General features: G+C 33.7%; 2 protein-coding genes across 2 annotated transcripts; both read left to right on the forward strand.

Annotated features, from left to right (window-relative positions):
• Positions 1–4,275: 4,275 nt before the first annotated feature.
• LOC137828558 (large ribosomal subunit protein uL6m) lies at positions 4,276–5,920 on the forward strand. Its single transcript, XM_068635178.1, has 2 exons — positions 4,276–4,408; positions 5,411–5,920. The coding sequence occupies exon 2, from the start codon at positions 5,434–5,436 to the stop codon at positions 5,740–5,742; it is 309 nt and encodes a 102-aa protein (XP_068491279.1). The 5' UTR covers positions 4,276–4,408; positions 5,411–5,433; the 3' UTR covers positions 5,743–5,920.
• A 12,911-nt stretch (positions 5,921–18,831) lies between these two features.
• Positions 18,832–20,600, forward strand: LOC137829733 (zinc finger protein ZAT5). The gene has a single exon (XM_068636620.1). The coding sequence runs from the start codon at positions 19,451–19,453 to the stop codon at positions 20,450–20,452; it is 1,002 nt and encodes a 333-aa protein (XP_068492721.1). The 5' UTR covers positions 18,832–19,450; the 3' UTR covers positions 20,453–20,600.
• Positions 20,601–27,472: the final 6,872 nt, after the last annotated feature.

A 27,472-nucleotide genomic window follows, 5' to 3' on the forward strand; every position in this document is an offset into this window, starting at 1 on the left:
GAGAATGAATTGAGTGAAGGATAGTGCACTTCTCAAAGCAGTGCATACTCTCGAAACCTATTGAAGCACCAGAGCTATCTCAACTTCTCCCAAGATCCCTATGACTTTCAGACCTCCAACACCAAAGCATCCCTTTCCAAGCATTTCAGCTTGCTTGATTTGTCCTTGGATCATCATTGGCACCCCGACCCATCCTCTGCTCCCATCAGAAACCATGAACAACATTCCACTCAAAACCTTCTTCTCCAGCAATCGATATAGGCTAATCCATTCCCATGTATCTTCATCAAAGACTTGCCTGGAGAAACTACTTGAAGCTCCTAATGCATATAAATGGATTAAGGACCCAATCAACGAAGGAATAGTTAAAGGAAGGTGTTTTATGCTTCAACCATAGTCAAGACTTGAGTTGAGCCTTTTGGAAGACTTCCTCCACGTCTACTACCCCGTGCTGGAAAACAATCATGTTTCTTTGATCCCATATGCTCTTAATAACATTTGCCCAAACACCTTTCCATAGCACATTTTGTTTGCTACTAACTTGGAATAAGAAAAAGCTTTGAAAATGCGCCTTTAAATCATTATGCTGGACAGATAAAATACCTATCCAATTAAAGCACAAAGACCATACCCGTTGAGCGTGTTTGCATTCCAAGAAGAGGTGTTGACATGACTCCTCCTCCAGCTGGCATAAAGGACAAGACGTAGAGGTCATCAACACCCCTTTCCTACTCAAGCCCACTCTTGTAGGCATTCTACCCACAAGTACCCTCCAAGCTGTCGTGACTACGCTTGGGAATGCCTTTGCCTTCCACAAGAGTTTAAACACTTTGGATTGAGGATCTCTAACTTGCTTAGCTAGGCATTCATATGCGGATTTCACAAAGAACAACCGTGATTTCTCCTTCCCCCACGTGTGACTGTTCTTGACATTCTTCTTCAAAATGACCCTGGATAAGATCATGCTAAGGTCTGATTCCATTGGAGTCTCCCACTCAAATCTAGCACGCCTCCACTTCAAACTCCACCGCCACTCCGAGTTTATCCATTCACCAACCTCACCCACTGCTTGACCCTGATTTAAGGACAGGGAATAAAGTCGTGGGAACATGGATTTCAGATCGGCACTTCCAACCCACACCTCCTCCCAGAATTTAATTTTATGTCCACATCCTATTTCGCAAATTGGAGAATACATATCTCTAACTCCTTGCTTCCAATCTTGAGACCCGATAGCAGATTGACCTTCAAAGCTTGTCTGACAATTCCAACAAGACCTTCTGCTGCCACCAAGAAAAGGAAGGGGGCTAAAGGATCACCCTGTCTCAACCCTCTTGATGGCTTGAACTCCTCCGTAGGGCTCCCATTGACCAGCACAGATATTGAAGCGGACTCCATACAACCTCGAATCCAGGTGATCCATAAGTTATGAAACCCCATCCTGTGCAGCTTATCATATAAAAATTCCCATCTAACCGAGTCATATGCCTTCTCAAAGTCCACCTTTAAGCAAAACCCATTTCTCCCCTTTTTTTCTTAGATCCTCCACCACTTCATTAGCCATAAGCACGCTGTCTAGGATCCTTCTATTCTTTAAGAATGCTGATTGACTTTCATCTATGATTGCAGGCAACACCTTCTTCAACCTGCCAGCCAAAACCTTTGATATGATTTTGTATAGGGCTCCTACTAGTGAGATGGGTCTATACTTCTCAAGCTTAGATGGGTCCCTGACCTTGGGGATTAGAGCTATGAACGAAGCGTTACAACCATTCGGAATGGTTCCAGTCCTGTGAAACAAAGTCATTGCTGCAAATATGTCATCTTTTATAAACTCCCAACTTTTCCTGATAAAACTGAAGTTAAAGCCATCTGGACCGGGACTCTTCGAACCTTCACACTGCCACACTGCGTCCCTTATCTCTTCCTCCGTGAACACCGCTACAAGTCTCTCATTATCCGTTGGGTTAAGAGATTTAAAATTGACTTCATCCAACCTTACACCAAGATCTTTTGTAGCACTGAATCTAGCTTCAAATAACTTTTTTGCCTCTATGTAGACGCTACTTGATTCCTCACACCATTGGTCCCCAACCTGGACACCCTTCACTTCATTCCTGAGCCTTCTCCACCTCAAAGATAAGTGAAAGAACCTAGTACAAGAGTCCCCATTTTTAAACCAGCTTGCTCTAGCCTTTTGACAAAAAAGGTTTTCAATTTTCTTTTCAATCTCAACCAGACGGCTTGTCAATTCCATTTTTTCCAACCTCACCTTCCCCTAAGCCCCCATTGCAGTCTTGACAATCTAAAGCCTCCAGATCCGGAAGGATCCTCCACTTAGTAGTATCAAAGTTACCAAACACATCTCTGTTCCATAATTTCATATCCGTTTTGAGCATTTTCAATTTTTCTTTAAAAACCGTTATACCATTCCCCTGTATCGAGTATGATTGCCATTTATCCTATTATTTCGTTCCAACGGAAAGAATTTAAAAATGATAAGCAACTCCTATAATGGTATTTAAGTATTATATTTTTAATATTTTGGAATAAAATTTAGTTACAATGCCCCAATGATATAAATGTTTAATGCTTTCTTCTAATTACAAATTATCGCGTATGGTAAAAAAATTATAATAAGTATCGTAAAACTCACACTAAAATGTTTTTATCACAAAAAGAATACTGAAATGATTTCGGATTTGTTGATACCTAATTGTGTAAAATTGATATTGACAATACACGAAAACTAAATTTGAATATTTTCAAATAACATGATTCTTTAATATTATTTTTTAAATAACTGCTAATAGTAAAATAATGATATTATCTATTTACTTTTTGTGGATTTCTTTTTCTATATCATGCGTTCGCTTTACTTTTCCTTTTTAAAAGATGTGCTTGGTATATCTCGGTCGTTTCTCCTTGCACCAGATTATTTTAAATTTGCACTCAATATAAAATTTAAAATTATTCTTGTCTTGTTTGCGGATAAAACAATCTGGAAGTGGTTAGTATTTATTCTAGATTTTGAAATCTGAAATGAGATCAGGTTATTTAAGTTGTCCAATTAAGTTTCCAGATGTCATATCCAAAAGTGATATATGAGTTTTAGACTTTCATATCCAAAATTGCATGATTTGATTTACGGATATGAATATCTAGAATAGAAATAACACTTATGGATATACAAATCCAGAAGTCACAACTTTCACGAAAACTCACTTTCTTCTGTGTATCACAATCCACCAACACTGTCTTCTTCGGTGCACACTTATTCTCCTCCATCGATAGCCCATTCTCTCTGCCGTCATGCTCAAGTGCATGGAATGAATGACTCGGTGTTGTGTGTATCTCAATAAACCTAGGTTTAAGATTATTAAGGAGAAAATAGATTTTTCATATAATTTGGGTGAAGTTTGAAATGATCTGGTATAGTGAGAATCAATCATCTTTGTTTGTTTTTTCTTTTATATGTCTTCAATAATAATTATAAAATATGTAAATTTTAATTTTGAAATCTAATGTAAGACTTCATATTCTATTAGTAAATTGGAATATATGAAATTCAGCCAATCCCATTTTTTCTTGTGAAATAACATGCATAAATGATTTTTTTACCATAAAAAATAACAAATTTCCCTTCTCCTCGATTTTTTTTATAGATATGTTTATTGATCAGTAATTATAATGACACTAATTTTGAATTTATTTTATATAAATCTAAAATTCAATTTTATTTATTTATAATTGAAATCAATTTAATTTAAATAGATACAAAATAGACTAGTTTGATAGATTAACAAAATTGTATACATTATATAAAAAAGAGAATTTTGTAAATTTAATTTTCTTTTGTAATGTATACATCATTCAATTAAAAGCAATGGCATACCAAAATACGTGTATTTATTAGATATATAAATATGCTAAATAGAAGATAATTAGATCAGAATTATATATAAAAATGAGTTTTGAATTGTGTATTCTGAAAGTAAAAAATATCTTATACATTACAATATTAAAAAATTATTTTATGAAAAAAGAATTTTAAATTGGGCAACATAGAAGACACTTTTAACTTCGAAATTCAACAATCTCAAAGATTTTCCGATTGTAAAATTAGGAGAGAAAAAACCTTTTTCGATTGTAAAATTAGGACAAAAAAAAAACTTTAAACTACAAGGATAAAGTGAGTATTTTCATATACGTGGGAGTTCATACGGAAAGGATGGGGTGTAAAACAAATTCCCTAGGACATTTTAATAGGCCCAAGCTGAATAAGGCCCAGCCCAATTAGTTTATGTGTTTCACTCGAGAGAAGCGCCGCCTGCGCGCGGTGTAGTGTCCGGTGGGTTTGGATTCGTGAGCTGCACCTCTTGCTCTCGCTCTCTCTGTGTAATCGGAGGTAACTTTCCTTTTCGTTGTTTAATTTCAACTGAACCAATGCCTGTTATAAAACCCTAGGAATCTCTGCAGCTGATAAAATAAAAATAATATTCTTCCCATTTGTATTCAATTTATTTTTGTTTCTCCTCTATATTTTTTACCTGTTAGAAAATCAAGGATTGTGCTGTTTAGTTGCATGTTCATATGCAAATTTATATAAATAATATTTGAAGGAATTGTAGATTCATTTCACTTCAAGAACTATGGAATAAACAAATTACATAGCTTCTGTGGAAATGATACCTTTGCTTTGGCAACACCTGTGTTATTTGAAGGATCTCCCATCAAGTAACGCAGTATTTTGTTATGCAATTTTTTCAATATACATCTGCTCCACTTTGTATAGTAATTTACACCGCTCCTACGCAATGCATACTATGATTTCGATAATTGTTACTTGTCCTTGATCTTTTGTTTGCAATGGCTTAATCGTAAATGAAAATCAATATATTTGTGTTGTAATGGGTATGATATGACATTCTCTGTATCAGACAGGATGCTTCCCCATACACTTCTGTATTTTCTTTCCTCTGGTTTTATTCAATTGTCAAAACCTTTAGTTTTCTACAGTGGACTTTTGTTTGGGGGTTTAGATTTACATTCCAGGAATGTTGAGGTGGGTGGGTATGAAAATAAAAATTATTCCTGGACATGTTTTGAGCATTACCCCCACCAATTCATTTTGGGTATAATTTATGTCCAAGTAATGATTGAAGTCTTATGAGAATATCTAGTGGTGATTGTATCAAGTTGTGGGAGGAAACGAGTTCTTTTACATTTTGCTGGGGACAGTTTTTTGTCTTATAATTACAAATTCCCAGAAATAAGTTTTAAATTATACAAAATACAAAACATGGACAGAATATGTTTTCAAAAATATCATTCCAGATACATCATTCTGAAGTATCTTGTTCCTAAGAAAACAAATGCAACCATAATTTTTGTTCTCTGACAATTTTAGGCAACCTATTTGCTTTGGAATTGATGGAGGCCAAATTTTTTCGCTTTCTCAAGATTGTGGGTGTTGGATACAAAGCCAGAGCTGAAGCTGCAGGGCGTCTATTGTATCTCAAACTTGGGTACAGTCATGAGGTGGAACTAGCTGTCCCTCCTGCTGTCCGTGTTTTCTGCTTCAAAAACAATGTAATTTGCTGTACTGGAATTGACAAACAAAGGGTGCACCAGTTTGCATCTACTGTTCGGACCTGTAAGCCACCTGAAGTTTACAAAGGCAAGGGCATAATGTATGTTGATGAAGTTGTCAAGAAAAAACAAGGAAAGAAGTCTAAATAGTCATATAATCTTAGTTGATTTCACGAAGTCTAGACTGAGATGTACATTGGCTACACTTTGTCTGCACAAATCACAATGATTATCTCTAGCCTTCAAACAATTTTAGTGTTGGAATCCTTGAACATAGCATTATGGTATTCATGTATTTGCTTTGAAATAACAATAATTCCTTGCTTCATATGATTGATATGTACCTTTAGAATTTATCTTGCTTTGCTGAGACTTTTTGCTCAAGAACATAATATTATTTTGAAACGCTCGTTTTCTTTTCATTCCTTTCTGAAGGTTGAAAAAATTACCTCTTTCCCATTGTCCTCTCCGCGAAGTTTTACTTTACTTTATCTAAGATCGTTAAAGTTCTTTTGTCCACATTTTTACCCATGATTTATAACTAACTAGCTTCAATTTTACTTAAGCTCTGTAAGGATTGTAACTGCTTATTTTGATGTTAACTACCTGGTTACATGCCTGCATTATGCTTCAGGCTTTTAATGTAAAGAAGCTTGTTGCGCTGGACGAATCCGCCATAGAAATAATCTGTAAGTAAGGAATCTGAATGATCTTTTTTTTTTATTTGTCGTGGTTGATTTTCATGTACTAATTTATTTAGATGTTTTTATCCCTTAGAAGTAAAACAAACTTGGCTGCATTATTTTCGCCGAAATGTACTACATCCAATTATCCAAAAAATGAACAAGTGTTTTATACCTAACATGAAATTATTGTAGTACTAGAGTTGGGAATTTACTTATTTAGTAATGTGTTTGGTTTTCTTAGTTTAGATGGTGTCTTTTTGAGTGATCCAGAAGTTACTAAAGAATCTCTCTGGTGGATGTGAGTTCCTGAGGCACAAACAAGATAATAATACTGCCATAAAATATTTGAAAGTCAGCTACATTAACTGGCGTAGAATACTTCTCAATGCTTCGGAAGCAAGAGCTTTGAAGGTGGTTCTTAGTTTCCTCTTGGTTATTTATCTATCATCTGATATGGTTCTGTTTTTTTTTATTAAGATTCCTCATCTCAATGATTAGCCTCAGCGTTGAAGATTGTGTATAAGTACTAAGTAGTGGTGGGAATATAGAAGTGGAAGAAGATCTAAACCAAACGTAGTAGAGTAATCCATAATCAAAAGGGAATAATTTCTTCCTTAGAAGAACAATTTCTTGGTTTTTGGTTTTCTTTTGCGTGCTACACACAACTAACAGCCAAAAACAATTCTCCATGTCAATAATTGGGCAATAACACGTCCAACCACAATTTTGTTTTGTTCTTTGATTTGTTAATGATAAATTTTCATTAAAGATATTAAAGATATTGGTAGTACACTACCAGAAAATCATGAAATAGAAACCAATTTGTAAAAATCAAAATAATTAGTTGCAATAGTAACTAAATTAGAGACTAAATAATTGGTAGTTAAAACCTTAGTGGTTAATTAGATACCAATTTAGAAACTATTTAACAATAATAAAAAATAATAGAAACTAATTATTTTGGTCTCTAAAAATTGGTTTCTATTTCATGATTTTCTTGTAGGGGTATTTTAGTTTATTTCAGTATTTAAGTTTCTAAAAGGACAATTCTTTTTGTTAAATTTAAGCATTAGAATCATTAATCTGATGAGATTTAATAAAAAGAAGTTATGAACCTATCCAAATTGAACTAAAACAAATTAATTGATTTGAATGAAAAATTTAACTAAACTCAAAATACAACAAATTTCAATATATCCCTAATTTAATGTTATATTTTTTTAGTCATTTAAATTGTTCGCCTAACTAATTTCACATTCAACCATTCAAACTAGTAAATTTATTTTTTTTTCCTAAAAATATATGTAAATTGAAAATCACTGCTGATACTCTTAGCAACTTTTAACTATGGTTTTTAATTCATTATTACCATAGATAAATAAAATGTTATCATCTTTTTTTTTTCTTATATTTTGGCTGGTATTGTCTTTAGTTTCCTATTAATATGGTATTTTTCTCGGTCTTCTGAATGCATTTATCTTATGGACAATTCTATCATCCTTAATAAAAAGAATGGTACGATTTTTTCTTCTATCATGGATAAACAAGGTTGGATTTCATATTATTATTATTATTATATATATATATATATATTTTTTTTTTTTAAAACTTCATCTAATAATGTAGATAATACGAGGGAAAATGTAGCATTTTCTTATTATATCTAAAATAACAAGTTACCAGTACATTTACCAGAGTATTTTAAATTTATCTAAATACAATAAATAAATAAAAAAAAAAAACTCAAGTTACGGGAAAATACCTATAAATTAACGCATGTAAAACAAAAAAAATGTATATTAAAATAGAAATAAATAAATAATATATCTATAAAGTCATAAAATAGATATGCATAATTTGAAATAAAAGACATAAAAATAGTATATGTAATTATTTAGAAGATAATAGATTAAAAGTATTAAATTGGTGTTGAAATAGTGTAATTTAATATTAGACTAAAGAGTGAAAGCAGTTGCGTGAAGATATGAGGGTAATGTTTTGCCATTATGTTGATGTCATAACCCGCTGCACCATCTTCCTATCATCTTCAACTATATAAAATGACGTATTTTCCTTTTTAAAGTACTTTTTATAAAAATATATTAAGAACTCCTCCAACTTGATCTAAAAAATTCCAAGTTGTTAAAATTTTCAAGTGGATTAGGATGAGCTAGATTGGGATGCATGATGGAATTTAATGAGTTATCCATTTGAAGAATGATGTTAAGACTAATAACAAGGAGAAAATTTGTGTTTCAAAAATAAGTATGGAATAGGAAGGGGGGAAAATTATGCAAAAGAAGAAAGTACTAAGAAAAATAGTGATGATAATTTGGTTTATTATCTTCTTAATTTTATTTGTATTACGTATAGTAATATAACTAACAAAATCATATTTTAAAATAAAGAAAAAATATTACCCCACTCTGAATAAAATAACACTACAATACTTGTCTTTTCTATCTGCCTTTTTTTTTCCCTTGTTTATAAGTAAACTATCAACTATCTGAGTTTTAATTTGCAACAAAAAAAAAATTAGTCCAATTAAGTTGTTTGGCTGCCCAGCTATATATTCTTGTAGTGATAACGTTAACCCTCCTACATCATATTATAATTAAAAGAATATTTTTTTTATTAAAATTGAGTAATTTTAAAATTGTATTAACTAAATTGTAATTATAAATTAGTGTTTTTCAATGTGAAGTAGTTGTTAAAGTAACATTTCTTTTATTTTCACTTATGGTATTAGAGTATTAAAATCATCAAATAGAAACCAATATTTAGATATCAAAATAATTAGTTGCAATAGTAACTAAATTAGATACCATTCTAGAAACTAACAAAAATTGGTTTCTAAATTAGTTTATATTATTGTTAAATAGTTTCTAAATTGGTATCTAATTAGTTACTAAAGTTTTTAATTACCAATAATTTAGATTCTAAATTTGGTAGCAAAAATATTGGTTGTTAATTAGATACCAATTTAAAAATCATTTAGCAATAATAGAAACTAAAATTTAGAAACTAAAAATTTATTTACTCCATAAAATAGTCTCTAATTTAATCACTATAACAACTAATTATTTTTTATTTTCAAAATTAGTTTCTATTTTATGATTTTGTTATACTTAAAAAATTATTCCTATTAATGAAAACTTTGATTCTTAATTACGATATTGCAAACCATAACGTAGTATCTAATCTAATAAGTTACATAAAATTTATAACTAGAAAAAAATGTAGTGATCAAATTTATTTGGAATGAAGGGGAATAATATTTAAACATTTTTTTTCTTAATAGTTTCTTTGTTTTATATATATCATTGAAAAATCGCCTAAATTAATTTTCCAAAAAACAGAAGAAGAAAAAAATTCTAATTATAGAATAGACGTTTTGAGAAAATTACATAGAATAGATTGTGGTATTTCTTAGTTACAATGATTTTAGACTATTAAAGCACTAGCCACTTTCTTTCAAATCCATAGGTGCTATTTCTCACTTCACTTCATGTTTGTGCAAGATGTCAACATCATCATAGTTTTTGACAAAATAAAAATGGCAACAATACAAGGCTCGTGCTAGAAACATCACAGAAAAGTGTTGCATGTTAGTTAAAACTGAAAAGCAAATTAGGTTTAGTTGAGTAGAAGTTGCATGATTGGATTCACTCACTACAGTTATTTGGGTACTTCACTCATATGAAAACGCTAGAACAGCTTTTAGTCACATACTTTTCATCCAACAATAAATTGATCTCTATAGATAATCTGTACATGCATTTTTTTTTTTATATCATATGAATTTGAGTGGGTTTTGGTGATTATTCGTATAGTGCCATGTGAGGTTGTAGTTTATAAAATTCATGAGAGCAAAATGTTACTCTGAAAATATTTAGCTGTGCAAAAATAGGATGAGCAATTTAAATATTTTGGTGGTCTAAAATAATTTACTTAGACTAAGCGTAGTTTAATTAAAAAATATTTATTAAATTAAAAAAAGAATATATATGTTCTTAATTCCTAAAAGACTATTGTGTTCTCATAAATCATGTTTGTATCGAGTATACATTATTGGAAAGTTCTGTGATATAATATGGAAAAAAAGATGAACAAAATCATGCTCTAATCTCACTTTCAGAAAATAACTTGAAGATGAAAGGACAATTACAAAGTGTTGTCTACCTTATTCTACTTTTTTTTAAACTAGTGATCAACACATTTCAGTTAAATCTTTTGAAGGAAAAACACTTTTTTTGTTCCCTATTTAAGTAGTTAGCTTAGGTGGAATCTCTATAACTTTTTAAAACGAGTGAAAAATAGTTCTATAACAGAATCAAATTATTTAGAATTATAATACTGGACATATTTGGAAAAAATTCTCCGAGCAAACTTTTAGGAGAGAAAAATAAGAAAATAAATAAATAGAGTTATCCAAAAATTAAAATTAAGTTGCATAAACTAATTTGTAGAATTTTTTTACTTATAATTTCTTTATGTTTTTATTTTTTATTTTATAAAAATAATAATTATTTTTTTAATATTTTCTATTTTAAGTTTACTAAAGTTTATTTCAAATTCATATCGCATTTTTATTTTACATAGAAAATTTTCTTCTAATGCTCAACCTAAATTACAAAAATTATCTTATAAATAACATATTTTTTAAATTTTAATTATTCTTTAAAAACTTCTCATCTAAGAATAAAGTAAAATCATGTTTTTAAACATAAATTCATCCTTAAAATAAATAAAAGTTTGTTTCTGAGGAGAGTTTCTAAATGAATTTATGAAAGTGTATAAAATATGACTTCATCGTAAAAAAATCATATTTAACATAAATTCTTTTTTGAAGTATCCTTCAATAAATATTTTTTTATTTATTTAAATTGCACCAACATGCTGATTTGACCACTTAAATGCCAGTTTGCAAATATACTTTAATCACATTTCGATTGTATTTATGAAATTTGGCAATCAAATTTGATGATTATTAAATTAAAGTGCATGATATTTTTTTCATCTAAATTTTGTGTGAAAAAAGAAATTTACTAATCAATGCACATGGAATAGGTGGACTAAACTAGTCGTTTTTTAATATATGTTTAAAATGAGCGAATGTGATTAACAGGAACCAACATCAATTTTTATATATGATTTGGCTTGTATTAGGTTCGACACGACTTTACACTTTTTAAAAAATTATTAAGTGGATGCGAGTTTTAATTTATTATTAAAATTAAGTTAAGTGTTTTATAATTTATTTTTGAAATAATTTTAAATATTATATATATATATATATTTTTTAAGTTAAAGAAAGAAAAATATTTAAACTCTTTCTAAATAGATTTATCGGTTGAACCCTTACACTCCTTTAAAATATTGTTAAACCCACGCTAGTGGTAAAAATAAAAATAATAAAATTTATTAAGGTTCACTTTTAAGACAGTAAAGCAAACATTAGTATTACATTTTATTTTAAATTATTATATTTTAGTTTGGTCTATGAGAAGAAAAAAATAAGATTAATATTTATGAGTTTAGTCAATGATAAAAAAAATAATATTTTATTAGGTTAGTGTTGGTTTAATTAACATGGTAGTCAATTAAATAATTATATGTTAGTGTCAGTTTAATTGATACTTACTGATGTAAGACAAAAGAAAATAAGAATGAATTATGTGTGTTAAATGTTAACACTTTTCATTCGAGAGTTTTTTCCATTTCTCTTATATTTTTTCGAGTTCAAGTCCTAATGCAAGCGTTCCACACATTTCTGTCATTCATTATCTTTGAAGCTCATTCCTATCTCCACTTATGTGTTTTGTGTCTAGGTTTAGCTTATTTGGTGTTAGAGTTCGTCTTTGCATGACATTGTGAGTCCAAGCGCCTTTGTTCTAACACGATTTGTTGTCTTTAAAGGTACAACTGCATAAACTTGGTAAAGAATTGAAATCCCTCATGTTTGTGTTTGATTTTGTGATTATTATCCATTAAGAAACTAATACCAGAACTCTTGTTTCCAAATGGGGTCCCAATGCTGAAGTGGTAGGTTATTAAGAAGATATTCGTGAGGAGTCATACAAGGGATTGTCTTGATTAAGGTAAATGTTCTTGGTTGGAGTTGAAATATGCATCCTAAAAGGTGAATGTTATTATTAAGTACATTTGAAAGTTTGGTTTGCACATCTGGTTTTGTTGTGGTTTGGTTATTTTTATCAAGTGGTCTTATAGTTGAACAAAGGTGATTGACATGGATGTTAAAGTTGGTTGGGATTGCTCTAAAGGTGAGTTGTTGTCTTTGAAATAATTATTTCTTGTAGTTTGTTACAAGTTTAAATTAGGTAAGATATAGGTTAACTGGATAGGAGAAATTTCCTTGGAAAAAATAAAAATAGTTAGTCCATTTCTCTCTTTTTTATTACTTTAGAACATTGAGGAAGTCTACTGTTGAACTGTAAATTCAAACTAAATTTTGTTATTCTATCTATTGTGTTGGATTGTGAATTGAAACTAAATCTAGTCATTCCAATTGACTTCATCATTAACTTATCATACAAAAGGGAAATGTTAATAGTGTGTTCAAGACTATTGGTGTGGAGTAGTTGTTACCAAATAAAAAATGTTCATGGGCTTAAGTACTCGAAATATTGCATAATATTCTGAATCAGTTGGAAGAGTTTTTATGTTATGTTTTTCAGTAAGAGGAAGAATAAAAGGGACTTCAACAATCATCGTCTCTTTGTTGGTTATGTCTATCTAACCTTTGCTCTGATAGTCCACTAGACATAGACTCCCTCAATCCAACCACCCCCACTCCTTCAGTCTAGCCCACCCCTGCTCCTATAGTTGAGCTCATCCATGATATTACAACCCATCCCTCTTGCTACTTTTGACCACAATCTCCCTACTGAGGAGGTGCAATGTGATACTACTGGGAGGGTCATCATCCGATCTCTCGATAAATGGTAAGCTCACTATGTTATTCATATTTTATTTCATTGTCCACACTTAAAGCTTAACAATTTGGTTAGTATATTTTGTAGTTAGACACCCAACAATCACGCTATTGAGGTTATTGGGCACTTAATTTGGTCTCAATTTAGGGATTCATACCATCATTATGATTGTATGATTGAGGAGGCCCAACTTAAATGGTGGATTGAAATTAAAGTCACTTTAATTATTAATTAGAATGAATTAAAAATGAACCAATTTTTAATATCACCAAATTAACTTATATGTTTTTCATTTTTACACATGAGGGTTACTTAAACCCCTCAGGATGAGTGCCATATAAGAAATGTCTACGAGTCAAATATAAAGTGACTTTGTAACATGTCTAGTAAAGCTAGGACAAAGGGCTTCAAACCTAGTTGGATAGGATAAGAACCATGGGGTAAACTTTTGAACTATTGGGTACCTAAAAGTTCAAAGAAAAATAATCCCAAAACAAAATGAATTGGTCTTCAACTCAAGGTGGAGCACCACACTCAACAGGCCACAAATCACACTTGGACATTACATTGGACCTGTTAAGTATTACTGATGATTTATGTACAGTTTGTTACATGTGATTCAATTCAATTGTGTAACATATATTGTTTTGTAATTGTATAACCTTTGTTAAGAACATAAATATGGTTATCCTATTGAACTTGATGAATTATTTTTGGCCATTCACACCAACGAGGTGGTTGGGTAGATACTCATTCCCGTGAGACTTATGTAAGTTATTTCTAATTTTTCTTACTTTATTTATATTTTTAACATAATTTTCTAACATTTGCAACTCCCAATAATAGTCTAGGAAACCTGCCATTAGTAGTTGAGGGTTGTATAATCTATAGTTCTGAAGGATCGACTTCTCATGTGCACCAAATAATTGCAACAACAAAGTTTCAATGTTGGTAAGATGTCGCTGGAGGAAAGAGCAGAGGTAGAGTTTATGACACTATTGACTTGACTGCTAATTTTCGCCATGGGGTGTCATCCCTCACTGAGCCCTCTTTATTAGCTTGTACCATTGATTACAGTGACCAGTTGGTTGAGAATGAATGACTTTGTCAGCAAGTCTGAAAAGCAAATGAAAAAGTTGATACATTTTTTATATATATTTTTGACTTATTTTTCTTAAACAATCTTACTTTCTGAATTGTTCATAGGATGTGTATGATACATTTTATTTAACTATTGCTTGATTACTACCTCTTTAATATGTTTCTTTAGAACTAAAATTGATTGGTTGGTGTTATAATTGAATTTGGAATTAAATTTATATTGAGTTTGAATATGGAATTACAATTGAAATTGATATTGAATTTCAATTTGTAATTCCAGCTGATATTGGGTGTGGAAAGATACTGTATAAGCAAGTTTTAAATTTAAAAAAAAATTGAAAATACTTTTAAACTTAATTTTTTTCATCACTTGACGCTACTATCTTTTTCCACTAGTTAGCGTTGACTTGACCCACTTTTAAGTCTTAATTTTTTTTAATTTTTTATAGCATCGACTATATTAACACAAATCTTTTAATTTCTTTATATCTTTGCTTGGATAGCATCGGCTTGGCCTACTCTAAATCCCAATTTTTTTTATAGTATCGACTTCTGGCATAAATCTTTTAGTTTTTTTTTTTGTTTTTTTTAAATTTTTATATTTTGCTTAGGTATAAGGTATAAGCTTCCTCACTCTAAATTCCAATTTGTTTATAGTGTCGGCTAGACTAACGAATTGTTTTTAATTTTTTGTATATTTAATTTAAGTAATATTAGTTTGGTCTACCCTATAATTATATTATTGAATATTGGTTGTCCAATTTGCATATGGTGGACTGAGAGTACTAACATCCTTTCCACATGTCAATGCAAGATTCAACAACTTCCAAGTATGGAGCGTGGACATTTTATCCAACGAAAAATCAACGTTAATCACGTTTTAACACTACAAGAAAATGATGAAATAAAAACTAATTTTAAAAACAAAAAATAATTAATTGTTATAGTGACTGATCTTGCCGGTGACTTGATTGTCAAAGGACTCGCCACGTCAAACTTATGCCTTCCATAAACACGTTCCAAGCGCTTCCTCAAAGAACCCCAATCGTACCTGTGAAACACAACAAACGGCACCTCTAGCGGCCGATTGCACTCTGACGCTCAAGTCAGCCACACAAAACCACCAAAGAACTAAGTACGATGAATCTCTGGGAGACTCGTGTGCACTCTGTGATTCTCACTCTCTCTCTGTGTGTTAACGGGTAACTTGCACGAATGAAATCTTACCTCTGCATGAGCGTGGAATGTCTTTATATACCCTGCGGCGCACCTAAGTTATTCACTTACGAAGTAACTTCGCATGTTTCTTTCGCTGGATGTCTCGTACAACCTCAGTGTGAATACCAGGTGTAGCCTGGCTAGCGCACGTACCAGGTGTTACCTGCTGTGTGCGCGATCACCCTTGCATTGCTCCATGCACGTTATGGGTTAGAGAGCACCAACCACCGACTGGCTGTTAGCTCCCTTATGCCGCTCTCGTGCGCAGTACTATGAAGCACCTGTTCTTCTCCTTCTTCCACTACTCTGCCGCACGAGACTCATACGCAACACTCTCGCTGGGAATTGCCTCTCGCTCCTAGCTTGCCTGTGCGTGGCGCGACGACCGATCGTCTTATCTAAACGATGATCGCGCATCCCTTCTGACCACCGACCACCACCTGAACATCAATCACCCCCGGGTAACCCTATGAACGACACACCACACATCAACTTCCCTGGCCCACGTGTGCCACTAAGAGCGGTCCACGTGGCTATCTACTGCTGATGTCACCGACAACCGACCACCGACCGGATCAGTGACTAAATTAGATACCATTTTAGAGTCTAAATTTTTTTTTGGTTTCTAAATTAGTTTCTATTATGGTTAAATAGTTTCTAAATTGGTATCTAATTAGCTACCAAGGTTTTAACTACCAATTATTTAGATTCTAAATTTGGTAGCAAAAACATTGATAGCTAATTAGATACCAATTTTGAAACCATTTAATAATAATATAAACTAATTTAGAAACCAAAAACTTTTTTAGTCTCTAAAATAGTTTCTAATTTAGTCACTATAGCAACTAATTATTTTTTGTCTATAAAATTGGTTTTTATTTAATGATTTTTTTTTAGTGTAATATATATTTTTTAATTTATTTATTTATCTATGTTTCTTACCAATTCTAAAATAATCATTGTTCGCTATTAGTTTTATTATTTTTTAAAAAGTTATTGTGAATATAATTAATATTATCATAAATAGAACTAATTTAATATATTATTATTATTATTGTTATTATTATTATTATTATTATTCTAATTACATATTGACATTATTATTTTATTAAAAAAAATTATTCTCGTTATCTACTAATATTGTTATTTCTTTTAGCATTATTATTATTATTATAATAATAATAATAATAATAGTTTAATAGATAAATAAATTAGATTAGATTACAATTGAATTTAATTTAAAAAAACAAGTTAAACTGGTAATAAAGTTAAGCTTAACATTACATATTTTCTACCCTGTTGATTAATTCATTTTTTTATTCAAGTCATGTCAAGGTTACTTGAGTGAATAATTGTATCGTATTTTAGTAATAATGACTCAATCATGATGAGTTTAAATGTTTTTTCAAATATAAAAAAAATTATATGCTTTCATTCATAATCATAGATTCAGAACAAATGGGTATAAACTCAAGAACATGCATGGTAAAAAAATTCTTCATACTTTCTCAAAATAGAGTCAGCTTTATCGTTCATAGTTTTTCTGCATGTTACAACTTTTACATTTGCTCACAATCTGATTCAAAAATAACTTCTGTGATATTCATAAATGTGACCCATTACAAGCTTAAATGTTAAAATGTTTTTCATGCTAAAAGAAATTATTTGATAGTTCAAAACTATCATGTGTTTATAATTCTAATTTCAACGTGATATGCATCTTAATTATGTATATATTTAATTATGTGTCATGTAAAAATTATTAAGAATTATATCTAATAATTTCTCTACAGGAAGAAATTTTAAAAAATCCTATCCTTACCAATTGGTAGAGTGATAACCTTATTCATTTAGTTATTAATTACACTGATAAACAATGCATACATACATACATATATATATGAAAATTTCATTTTTTTTACTTAATTAACACAATGTTTGGAAAGTTCTGTAAACAAGTATTGACATATGTGAAATGTCGACTAGGTATAGTTACTACACAGTTAAATGACATATTAAATGATTAAATATCTTTTTAGTTTAGTCTATTACAAAAAAACAACTTTTAGCTTTTTTTTACAAAATGTTTGGTCGAGTAAAAAGAAAATAAAAAAGAAAAAACATAAAAGGTATATGTTTTATTCTGTTTGATTGAAGAAAAAAGAGAGTTAGCTTTTAAGTCAATTGTTTTTTCAATTTAAAATTATTTTCTTCTTTATTTTTCTTGTTCCGTATCATAGAAATCCTTATGATCGGTGGTAAGATTTGCATCAATCTATCTGCTCAAATGGGAGGAAGTTGTGTTGAACATGTCTAGGAAGATGCTTTTTTCTATCCCCTATTTTTTTTTTCAACAAGAATATTTTACACTTGAAGACTATTTTATTTGGAAAATAAATCACATATAACAAATTTGTTAAAGTTTGAGAATAATTAATTGAAAATGATTAGTTGAAAGTAGGAAAAAAATTACAATGGTGAAAGATATGCATTAAAATAAATTGTGTGGGTCTTAATATAGTAAAATTGATGATAGGATGGGAGAAAAAGATTTGACAAAAAATATCTGAGGAGACATAGTAGTACACATGTTTTGGCCTATTTAGTAAAAGTTTGAGCAACAGAATTTTGGAAAGTAAGGGGAAAAGGAGGGTTGAGATTTGCTAGTTACAGTTACAGTTGGTGTTTTTTTGATGATGTCGTTTTATAGTTGAAGTGGGGGAAAAAAGAAAAGAGAAGAGAGAGTGGGAAGCAGAAGAAAGAAGAAGTGGATGAATGTGTGGTGATGCAGACATGACAGAATGCAAAGACTGATATAAATAAAAAGTTGAGTGAAGGGAGCACCGCAGATTCCGTGGTTCCAGCCTTGCACTCCAATCATCTCGTGCACAAATCCTTCATCCAAACTAATGCCTTATTTTTTCTTTCACTTTTTCACTCTCTCTCTCTCTAAACACCTTCTTCTCGTCACTCACATTCGTTAAAATATCCAACAAAAGTAAAGCAATCATTAGTTTGTTTGATGAGAACTTCATTTCATGTTGTCATGTTTTGTTTGTTTGTTTGTTCGGAATTGAGGATTGAGGGAAGTTGGTGCAAGTTACAACATAGGAAAGCTTTTTTGTGTGGTTTAGATCTTGAAAGGTAGGGAAAAAGATTGAGAGGCTGGAGTCACATGGAAAGTATATATAGAACGAGAAACAGGGAATCCACCCATGGATAAGAAGGAGAGATTGGATTGTGTTAATTAAAAAAAAATAAAAATGGGTAAAAATTAGTATTTTGAAATTTTGAGTTGATTGTAAAATATTTAAAAGTAAAAGTAAAAAAGGGGATGTTTAATAGGAATTAGAAATAGGTATAAATAATTTGAAAATGTGAAAGCAGTGTGATAAGAATGGTAAATAGTAAAAGTGAGAGACTAGGGAGTCAATGAATAAAGAGAGGTAATAAAGAGGTTGTGCGTTGGCAAAGTGTGAGAAAGAGAGTGTGAGACGGACTTGTTTTTAACAAACCACTCTTTCTCCCTCTCTTCCAATCTGTTCACCCTTCACCACACTCTCCAAATTTGGGCACTTTCTGTTGAATTGCATTATTTTTGGTCTATCTTTTTCTTGAGTGCTATATTCTCTCTTTTGTTTTCTAAATTTTCCAATATTTAGTAGGCTATAAATAAACAGTTCCAAAACTTGGATTGCAGGGCTGATTCACAGTTACTGTTGTATTGGGTGGCTTTTGACTCCCCCAACTTATTATACCCTTCACTCCCAATCTATATTTAATAACCAACCTCCACTCTCCTTTCTCTGCTTCCTTACAACCCTCCTAGCCCCTCTCTCTCTATTTGTTTTTTAAGGTTAGGCTTAAGGCCTCTCTTTGGTTTTGTCAAGAAGAAACATGGAAGCACCAGAGGAACTCTCTGTGGGGGGGTCCAAAGATCACACCAACATTGTCAAGGGGAAAAGAACCAAAAGGGTGAGGCCACAATCCCCTATCCCCTTCGTCACTGCCAATTCCTCCACCGGAGAAGGAGAAGGAGAAGGACAAGATTGCTGCAATGTTGATGACAACACCAACACCACCACCAACAAAAATTATGATATTAATAACAACAACAACAACAGCTCTCCCACCACTTCTTCTGCAGGATTACAAGACAGCACTGATGAAGAGGAGGACATGGCCAATTGCCTCATCCTCCTAGCACAAGGACAATCCCGGGAATCTCATAAACATGCCGAGGAAGATGTGGGCATGAACTACGCCAAGTACAGCAGTAGGAAATTCTTGGAAGCGGCTACCTTGGGGTCTAGCAGGGCAGGGTACTATGTTTATGAATGCAAGACATGTAACAGAACTTTCCCTTCTTTTCAAGCACTTGGAGGCCACAGGGCCAGTCACAAGAAGCCTAAGGCAATGATGGCCATTGGCCAAGAGAAGAAGCAGCAACACCTTTTGTCATCAGATGAGGAAGAGTTTCAATTGAAGACCAATAATAAATCACCATTTTCCCTTCAACTCAATACAAAGGGCAATTTGTACAACAAGTCCAAGGTGCATGAGTGTTCCATCTGTGGTGCTGAATTCACATCGGGGCAGGCACTGGGAGGCCACATGAGACGCCACCGTGCACCGGTTGGGATCCCCACCACACTCTCCTTCACCCCATTGGCTTTGGAACCAGAAGAAGATCACCCCAGAAAGAAAAGGAATATGTTGAACTTGGAATTGGATCTCAATCTTCCTGCCCCCGAAGATGATCAAAGAGAATCCAAGTTTTCCTTCCAATCCAAGCAACAACAACAACATGGACAGAAACAACAGCAACAGCAGCAACAGCAACCACCACAAACAAGTCTTGTCTTAACTGCCCCAGCTTTGGTGGATTGTCATTACTGACAAGGTTTAGATTGACATTTCAGAAGATGGTCGCAAAATGAAACTGGGGCTATGTGCAATTTTCGCGATACACTTGTTGTCTATGATCTGATTTTTCTTTTGGTTTAATTTTTTGATCCATACATTTATCAAAAATTACATTACATGATTCTTTTGATTCTTTGTGGACTTGATGGAAGCATGGTGATTATGGGTGAGATGAGTTGTTTATTGGAGAAAGTTTAATTTGTTCTCTGAAAAGACCTCTCCAACTCATGGATAGCGCATGTGGGTATCTTTTTTTTCACTTCTTTTTCATTGGTGTTAGGCTCTTTTTCCGTGGCAGAGAATGTGATGTGTTATGACTGCAGAGAGGGTGTTGGTACTGTCCAAAAAGTCTTTGCTTAAGTTTCATTGTTTCGTCCACAATAAAACATGTCCTCCTCCATGTCTTTCTGTGTGTGTCCCCTCATATTGGCCATGGAAACAGAATAAAAGTAACTGCTATTCCCACATGAATCCTCAACTTCTCCTTTTTCTCCTTTACCTCTGTGTTGTCATTCAAAATAATTATTATTGTTCACATAGTTTTGTTCTTTTCTTTGCTTCATCTCTCTCTCTCTCTCTCTCTCTGCAAGTTAATTGCCTACTCATTACACCTAAGCAACCCATGAAACCATCCACTGCTTCATCCCTCAAGCTTCCCTTAGATACACCTAATACTAACTACATAAATCACACATTACTAAACTATGTAACATTTTTAATTCCATTGCTTTCTTTTCTTTTTCTTCAAGTAAAAAGAGGCGTTGAAGAAAATTCATTACCCCAAGTGTAGATTTACACTCTACCTATTTTTATTATTATTATTATTAAGCCCACTGTATATGTAAATTAATTTATATACTATCATTTTATAACAAAGTTCCTTTTCTGTGCCTTTCTTTTCTGTTTTTTTTTTCTTTTGTTAAGAAGTCAAACGCAGCATCACATCACATCAATAAAAGTTGAAGATTAAGTTCGAATTAATCGGAATTAGTTTATAATAAATAAATATGCTAAAACTGAAGAAAACTAGAGTTTCACTTTTTTTTTGTTGCTAAATGGTCATTAATAGGAAAAGGTAAATTTTGGATAATTTCTTAAAAGAAAAAAAAATGTTTGGTAAAAAACAGATGGAACTATTGTTCGAATCGATCAGCTCTTAATATAAAGAAACATCAGATGACTTTTTATTTTCTCTCAAAATAATTTAATGGATTTAAAACATTAAAGTCACTAAAAACTTGGATGGGATGAAAAACTAACTCTAATTTGTTGTGACGGATTTAAATGGTGTCATGGGTCCACATGAACATATGGAAAATTTTTAAAATATGAGACACAACAAAGTATAAGGTACATAAAACAAGTGTTGATTTCAGCAGAATAAAATATGTATAAAAAATAAACATAAATAATTTTCATATTATAATTCTTACTGTATTATTATAAACATTTTAAAATAAAACTAAGAATATAAAATACATCTGGAATATTTAAAGGATCCTTAGTGTTCTATATGAATAAGTCCAAAACCTTGGTTAACCTCTTCTTTTTATCTAGATTCATATTTTTTGGTTCTTGATTTTATTAGAAAACCCTTTTTAATCTACTGTTATAGAGCTTGCTTGTTCTGGTGGTGAAAGCTTTGTGTATGGTACACTATGCCTTTAGATTACACTATGCCTTTAGATTATACCCACATTTAGACTGGACCAAAGAGTATACTCAAAACTATTTCTGGAGGGGAAAACTGTATGGTTATACGTAGAGTATACGCAGTAATCACCCTTCAATATACTTTGCCTCAACCCCACACTTAACCTACCATACCTCTTTCTTTTTTATCTGTTACTTCTTAGTTTGCGTGTGACTTTATACCTTAAATCCTAACCAGACAATTCAGTTTTTCTGTGTTAAGTATCTGTTTATTAATCATTGTTTACAAAAGCCAATTTTAGAATTTCACTTCTGTACTGGATTTGGGCTCGATTAACAGTTTATCCTGATAATAGCTCGATCCTCGGTGTGGGTTGATGAGTGGTCAGCTCAGTTATTAGGTTTGAGTAGAGATTATGAGTTTGACCCAATTGAACGAGCCATCGAAAACGAACACAATGTGGCTGCCCTAGATAGGGGTAGCGCCTGTTGTGTGTACATGTTTATAGATAATCGTGTATGTCTCTTTGTTGCATATTGGTTACGTATAAAGTATTTTTGATAGATCCTGATAATAACCCTAAAAGATAAGGGTGCGCGCTTATAACAAAATGTTGAATTATTGATGCCCATGGCAGGTGAGTTTTCTGTTATTATTTTATGTGCTCAGTTTTATTTTCAGTTAGGATTTTATTCCCATGAGTAAGTGTTGTTGCAAAGACGGATATAAAAAAGGGAGTGGATCTCCAGGTGAAGGTACGTTTTCGGAGACACTTTCCAAGTGGTTACTCTTGATGAGCCCTAACTAACTTGATTGTCGGAGTGTAATCAACAGGTAGGGCGTCCTCTGTTACAACGGTGCCATATTCTAGCACAACTAGAAGAGAAGAAAGAGATTCCCAGAAGAAGTAGATTCGGAAGGAGGCGTTCAACCTAGATCACTCAACGAGGCGGTCAACTGGCGAGAACATTTGGCACCCACCGTGGGCCCGATAAAATATGATCCCATCCACAATTGTGTTTGGACTTCTCAACAAGATGAGGAATACCAGGCAAGGGACATCGGGACCAGAAGCAGTCGAGGCTCCCACATTACAACAGCTTATGGAGACGATAAGGAATCTCGAGGAGGCTAACGAGCAGTCCAGACAAGAGCAGGAAAGATTACGAGAGGACCTGCGTCAAACCAATAAAGATCTGCGCCGAGATTTACAGCAGCGCGACCCACGTCCTGTAAGGGAGAGAAGGGTAAACCTACCTGTGAGGGATTGGCCTGAGCCCTTTTCACGAGCGATCATGGATCGTTTCAGGAGGGTCAGACGCCTGTTCGGTGCAAGATGTTCATGAGTACTTTCACAGGTACAACGTTACAGTGGTTTAGTGGACTCCCTGATGGTCACATAACCTCTTTTGCACAGTTCGCCGCCAACCAGGTCAGACCCATTCATTGTCAGGCAAAGAGAAGGGGAAACGTTGAAGGAATACTTGAACAAGTTCTGGGCGCTCACGGTGAGACTCCAGACCCATGATGAAGATGTGATGGTCACCGCCTTTGAGCAAGGAATCGCAGCCGCACCGTTCAACAACTCCTTGATTAGAAATCCAGTGGAGACGTTCTCCGAGATCCGACGAAGAGCTGTCACACACATTAGCACCGAGGAGGCCGTAGCTATGAAGAATGGTAAGTTGTATTCCAAAATTTCCAAGTCGAAGGAAGTGGTTAAGACTTCCTGGCCTTTGAGGGTCAATGAGACCTCAACGGGGAAGAAAGCAGACTTGAGACACGCACCATACAAGAAGCACGAACCCAAGACAAAGGGCAGGAGGAGACCCGTCCCAGGTTCCGGGTATCATACAAGGAGCTTATAGCAATACCCAAGGTAGCAGAGAAGTTAAGGTTTCCCCAAAAGGCTGATAGAAATTTGGGGTTAAGAAAAGACCTTTGGTGTGAATTCCACAAAGGCCTCGGGCACAGTATCGAACAATGCCTAGCTCTAGGTCACCAGTTGACTGAGTTGCTGAGAGAAGGTTTCTTGAAAGAATACTTGGAAACTAGTTTGGAAGAGCCTCAAAGGGAGGCAACCTCAAGAGAACAGATGCATGAAGTACCCATCAATGGAGAGTTGAATACTATTTCGGGAGGATTCTCGGGGGAGGTAACACCGCCACCAAGCGCAAAAGGTACGCAAGAGTTGTGATGTCCTTGGACGTGAGGAGCACGGATGCTTCGCCCGAGCCTGATTTGGGCTTCACGAAGTATGATTTGGGAGATGTGGTTCCCCACGACAATGACCCAGTGGTGATATCCGTCGTCATGGTAAGGAGGAGAGTGCATTGAGTTCTCATTGACCGGGGCAGCTTGGCAGATGTGATGTTATGATTGACGTTTGCCAATTTGCGGATATCTCCCGATCAATTGATGCCACACGACGGATGATTGGTAGGCTTTGCGGGGGGACCAAGTAGAGGTACAAGGGTACGTTGATCTGAGGACAACCTTTTCTGATGACAAGGTTGCAAAGACCGTTGTTATAACGTACGTTGTAATTAATACACCTTCGGCCTACAATTTACTCTTGGGCAGAACCTTGATAAGTGCTAATGTGTAGTTTTTATTATTGAGAAAATTTAACACTTTGGAACTCAATTGTTGCTTAATGTAAGAAAATTACCCTGATATGAGAATTATTGAATCCGATTATATATTTTGAACCAAGAAAAAAATGAAGAAATTTAATCTCAGTTTTTGTGTAAATTGCAGATGAATATGAAGCATTGAAAGAAAGAAAGTAAAAACTTAATTGGATCACAAGAAGATTTAGCTCAAGCTAGAAGATTTAGCTCAAGTTAGAAGATTTAGCTCAAGCTAAAATTATCTTGCTAGCTCAAGATAAAAAAGCAGTGAAAGATCTAGCTTAAGCTAAATTGGCTCGCTTGAGCTAGATTTCATTATATAAATTTTGAAACACAGCTAAAACAGGGGTGGTGGAAAAAGAAGTGATTTTTATAGAGAGAGGTTAGTGAGAGAAGAGGAAGAGAAGTCTATTCTAGGAGAAGAACTTACTCAGATCAGCCCTTCTTATGCAAATCAGATCAAAAATGAAGATTGGAGGAGCTATCATGAGTGGCTAGGTGCTTTCTAACTTGGGATTGAATGTAATCCACTCTATTCAAATGTATTCTTGGTGATATATATATATATATATATATAAAATATTTTCTTTTCTACTTGTTCTTGATATTTTCATTTCATGCTTATTTCTTGATTATATCTGATCAATGGAGTCTTGATTTTAATCCTTAAATATAACTGGAAAGTATTTTTAGGGATCTGAAATAGAAAGAAATACTTGATAACTTGTAATGTTAGGAATAGATTCTAGGTTATTAATTGCATCATAATTTTGTTCATAAAGTTTGATATCTGAGGAACCAGTGTTTGAGAAATCATCTTATGAATTTCATCTGTGAGGAATCAAGGTGAATGACTTTAAATTAAGCATCAAGAATAAGTAGTTTTGAGTATTATATATTGTATTATTACAAAATACAGATGATTGAGATAGACGCAATTCAATCCCAAGTATCTTTATCTATATTTGATAAGTTAGTTTTGTTACATAATCTTAAACCTTTAAGTTACTTCTTGTGAAATCTTTAATTTGGTTATGAAAAAGTTCTTGAAGTTATTTTCTATACTTAATGAGTTTTATAACAGAACATCTTAATTATAATTGTTCTCTGTGGGTTCGACATTCGTACTTTAAAGAGTAGTATATTAAAGTTGATTTGGTACACTTGTCGAGAAAAATCAACAACCCTCCCTGAACAGGTTGGGGACGGTAGCCTCAACCAAGCACATGAAGATGAAGCTACCCTCACTAGAGGGGAATGTGATCGTTATTAAATCCGATCAGAAGGCCGCCCGAAAATGCTATGAAAGCAGCTTGAAGAATAAAAGGAGGATGTACTCGGCAGCCGTCGTCCAAGGAGGAGGAGTTGTTGAAGTCCTGGAAACTGGAATCACTAGCAGGCAGCAGCCAGGACCCGCGGGTGACGTCCTAGAAAGAGAGATAGGTGGAAAGGTGTTCAAGATGGGTGCTTCAGTAGATCCAAAATTGCAGAACAAGATAGTTGAAGTAATAGTCAAACACATGGACACATTCGCTTAGTCCTCCATTGACATGCCTGGAATAAACCCTGATTTCCTATGCCATAGACTCACTCTGGATGACAGGGTCCGACCAGTGGTCCAGAGGAGGAGGAAGCTCAATAAGGAGAAATGCTTGATGATAAGGGCGGAAACTCAGAAGCTACTGAGTGCCAACCATGTCAGGGAAATTCAATACCCTGAGTGGTTGGCAAACATAGTACTGATGAGAAAGGCTAATGGGAAGCGGAGGATGTGCATCGACTTCACGGATATGAATAAGGCTTGCCCCAAGGACTTGTATCCTCTGCCGAGCCTGAACTCGTTGGTCGGCAGTGCTTCAGGTTGTTGCCTACTGAGCTTCCTGGATGCATTCTCGGGATACAATCAAATACACATGCAACCCAGTGACGAAAGCAAGACCGCCTTTATGATCGAGTTTGCAAACTATTGTTACAAGGTCATGCCTTTTGGCCTCAAAAACGCTGAGACCATATCAGAGGTTGATGGACAGAATTTTGGTTCCCCTTCTCAGACAGAGTGTGCAAGCATATGTAGACTACATGGTCGTCAAATCCTTGGAGAAAGATCAGTATATCACCGACTTGGAAGAGTAATTTGCGACGATAGCCAAGTACAACTTGAAGTTGAACCCGAAAAAGTGCGTGTTTGGGGTAGAGGCAGGAAAGTTTCTCGGTTTCCTGTTAACCGAGAGGGGTATAGAGGCCAACCCCGACAAATGTGCTGCGATTATTGGGATGCGAAGTCTCGCTAATGTTAAGGAAGTCTAATTGTCAACTGGTGGTGACAAAGGGTTCCCGTATTTCCAGTGCTTGAAGAAGAACACCAGGTTTGTTTGGACTACGGAGTGCGAGGAAGCCTTCGTCAGATTGAAGGGGTATTTTGCTAGCCCTTCTGTGTTAGGTAAACCATTCCCAAGTATACCCCTTCTTCTTTATTTTGCCATCACAGATCAAGCAATTAGCTCGATAATCGTGCAAGACCAGGAGCAGGTACAGAGATCGATCTACTTCGTCAGCAAAGTATTACAAGCATCGGAGGAGCGTTACCAGGCTATTGAGAAAGTAGCCTTGGCAGTGGTGCACACAGCTCGAAGACTTCGTCATTACTTTCAGAGCTTCATAGTGATTGTGATGACTGGTCTACCTATTCGTAAGGTTCTGTAAAAG

Source organism: Phaseolus vulgaris, chromosome 7, assembly GCF_000499845.2.
Source record: "Phaseolus vulgaris cultivar G19833 chromosome 7, P. vulgaris v2.0, whole genome shotgun sequence".
Taxonomy (NCBI): Eukaryota; Viridiplantae; Streptophyta; class Magnoliopsida; order Fabales; family Fabaceae; genus Phaseolus; species Phaseolus vulgaris.

What these genes read in the sequence shown, in the direction of transcription:
- LOC137828558 (XM_068635178.1), top strand. Translation starts at nt 5,434, where the DNA reads ATGGAGGCCAAATTTTTTCGCTTTCTCAAGATTGTGGGTGTTGGATAC.
- LOC137829733 (XM_068636620.1), top strand. Translation starts at nt 19,451, where the DNA reads ATGGAAGCACCAGAGGAACTCTCTGTGGGGGGGTCCAAAGATCACACC.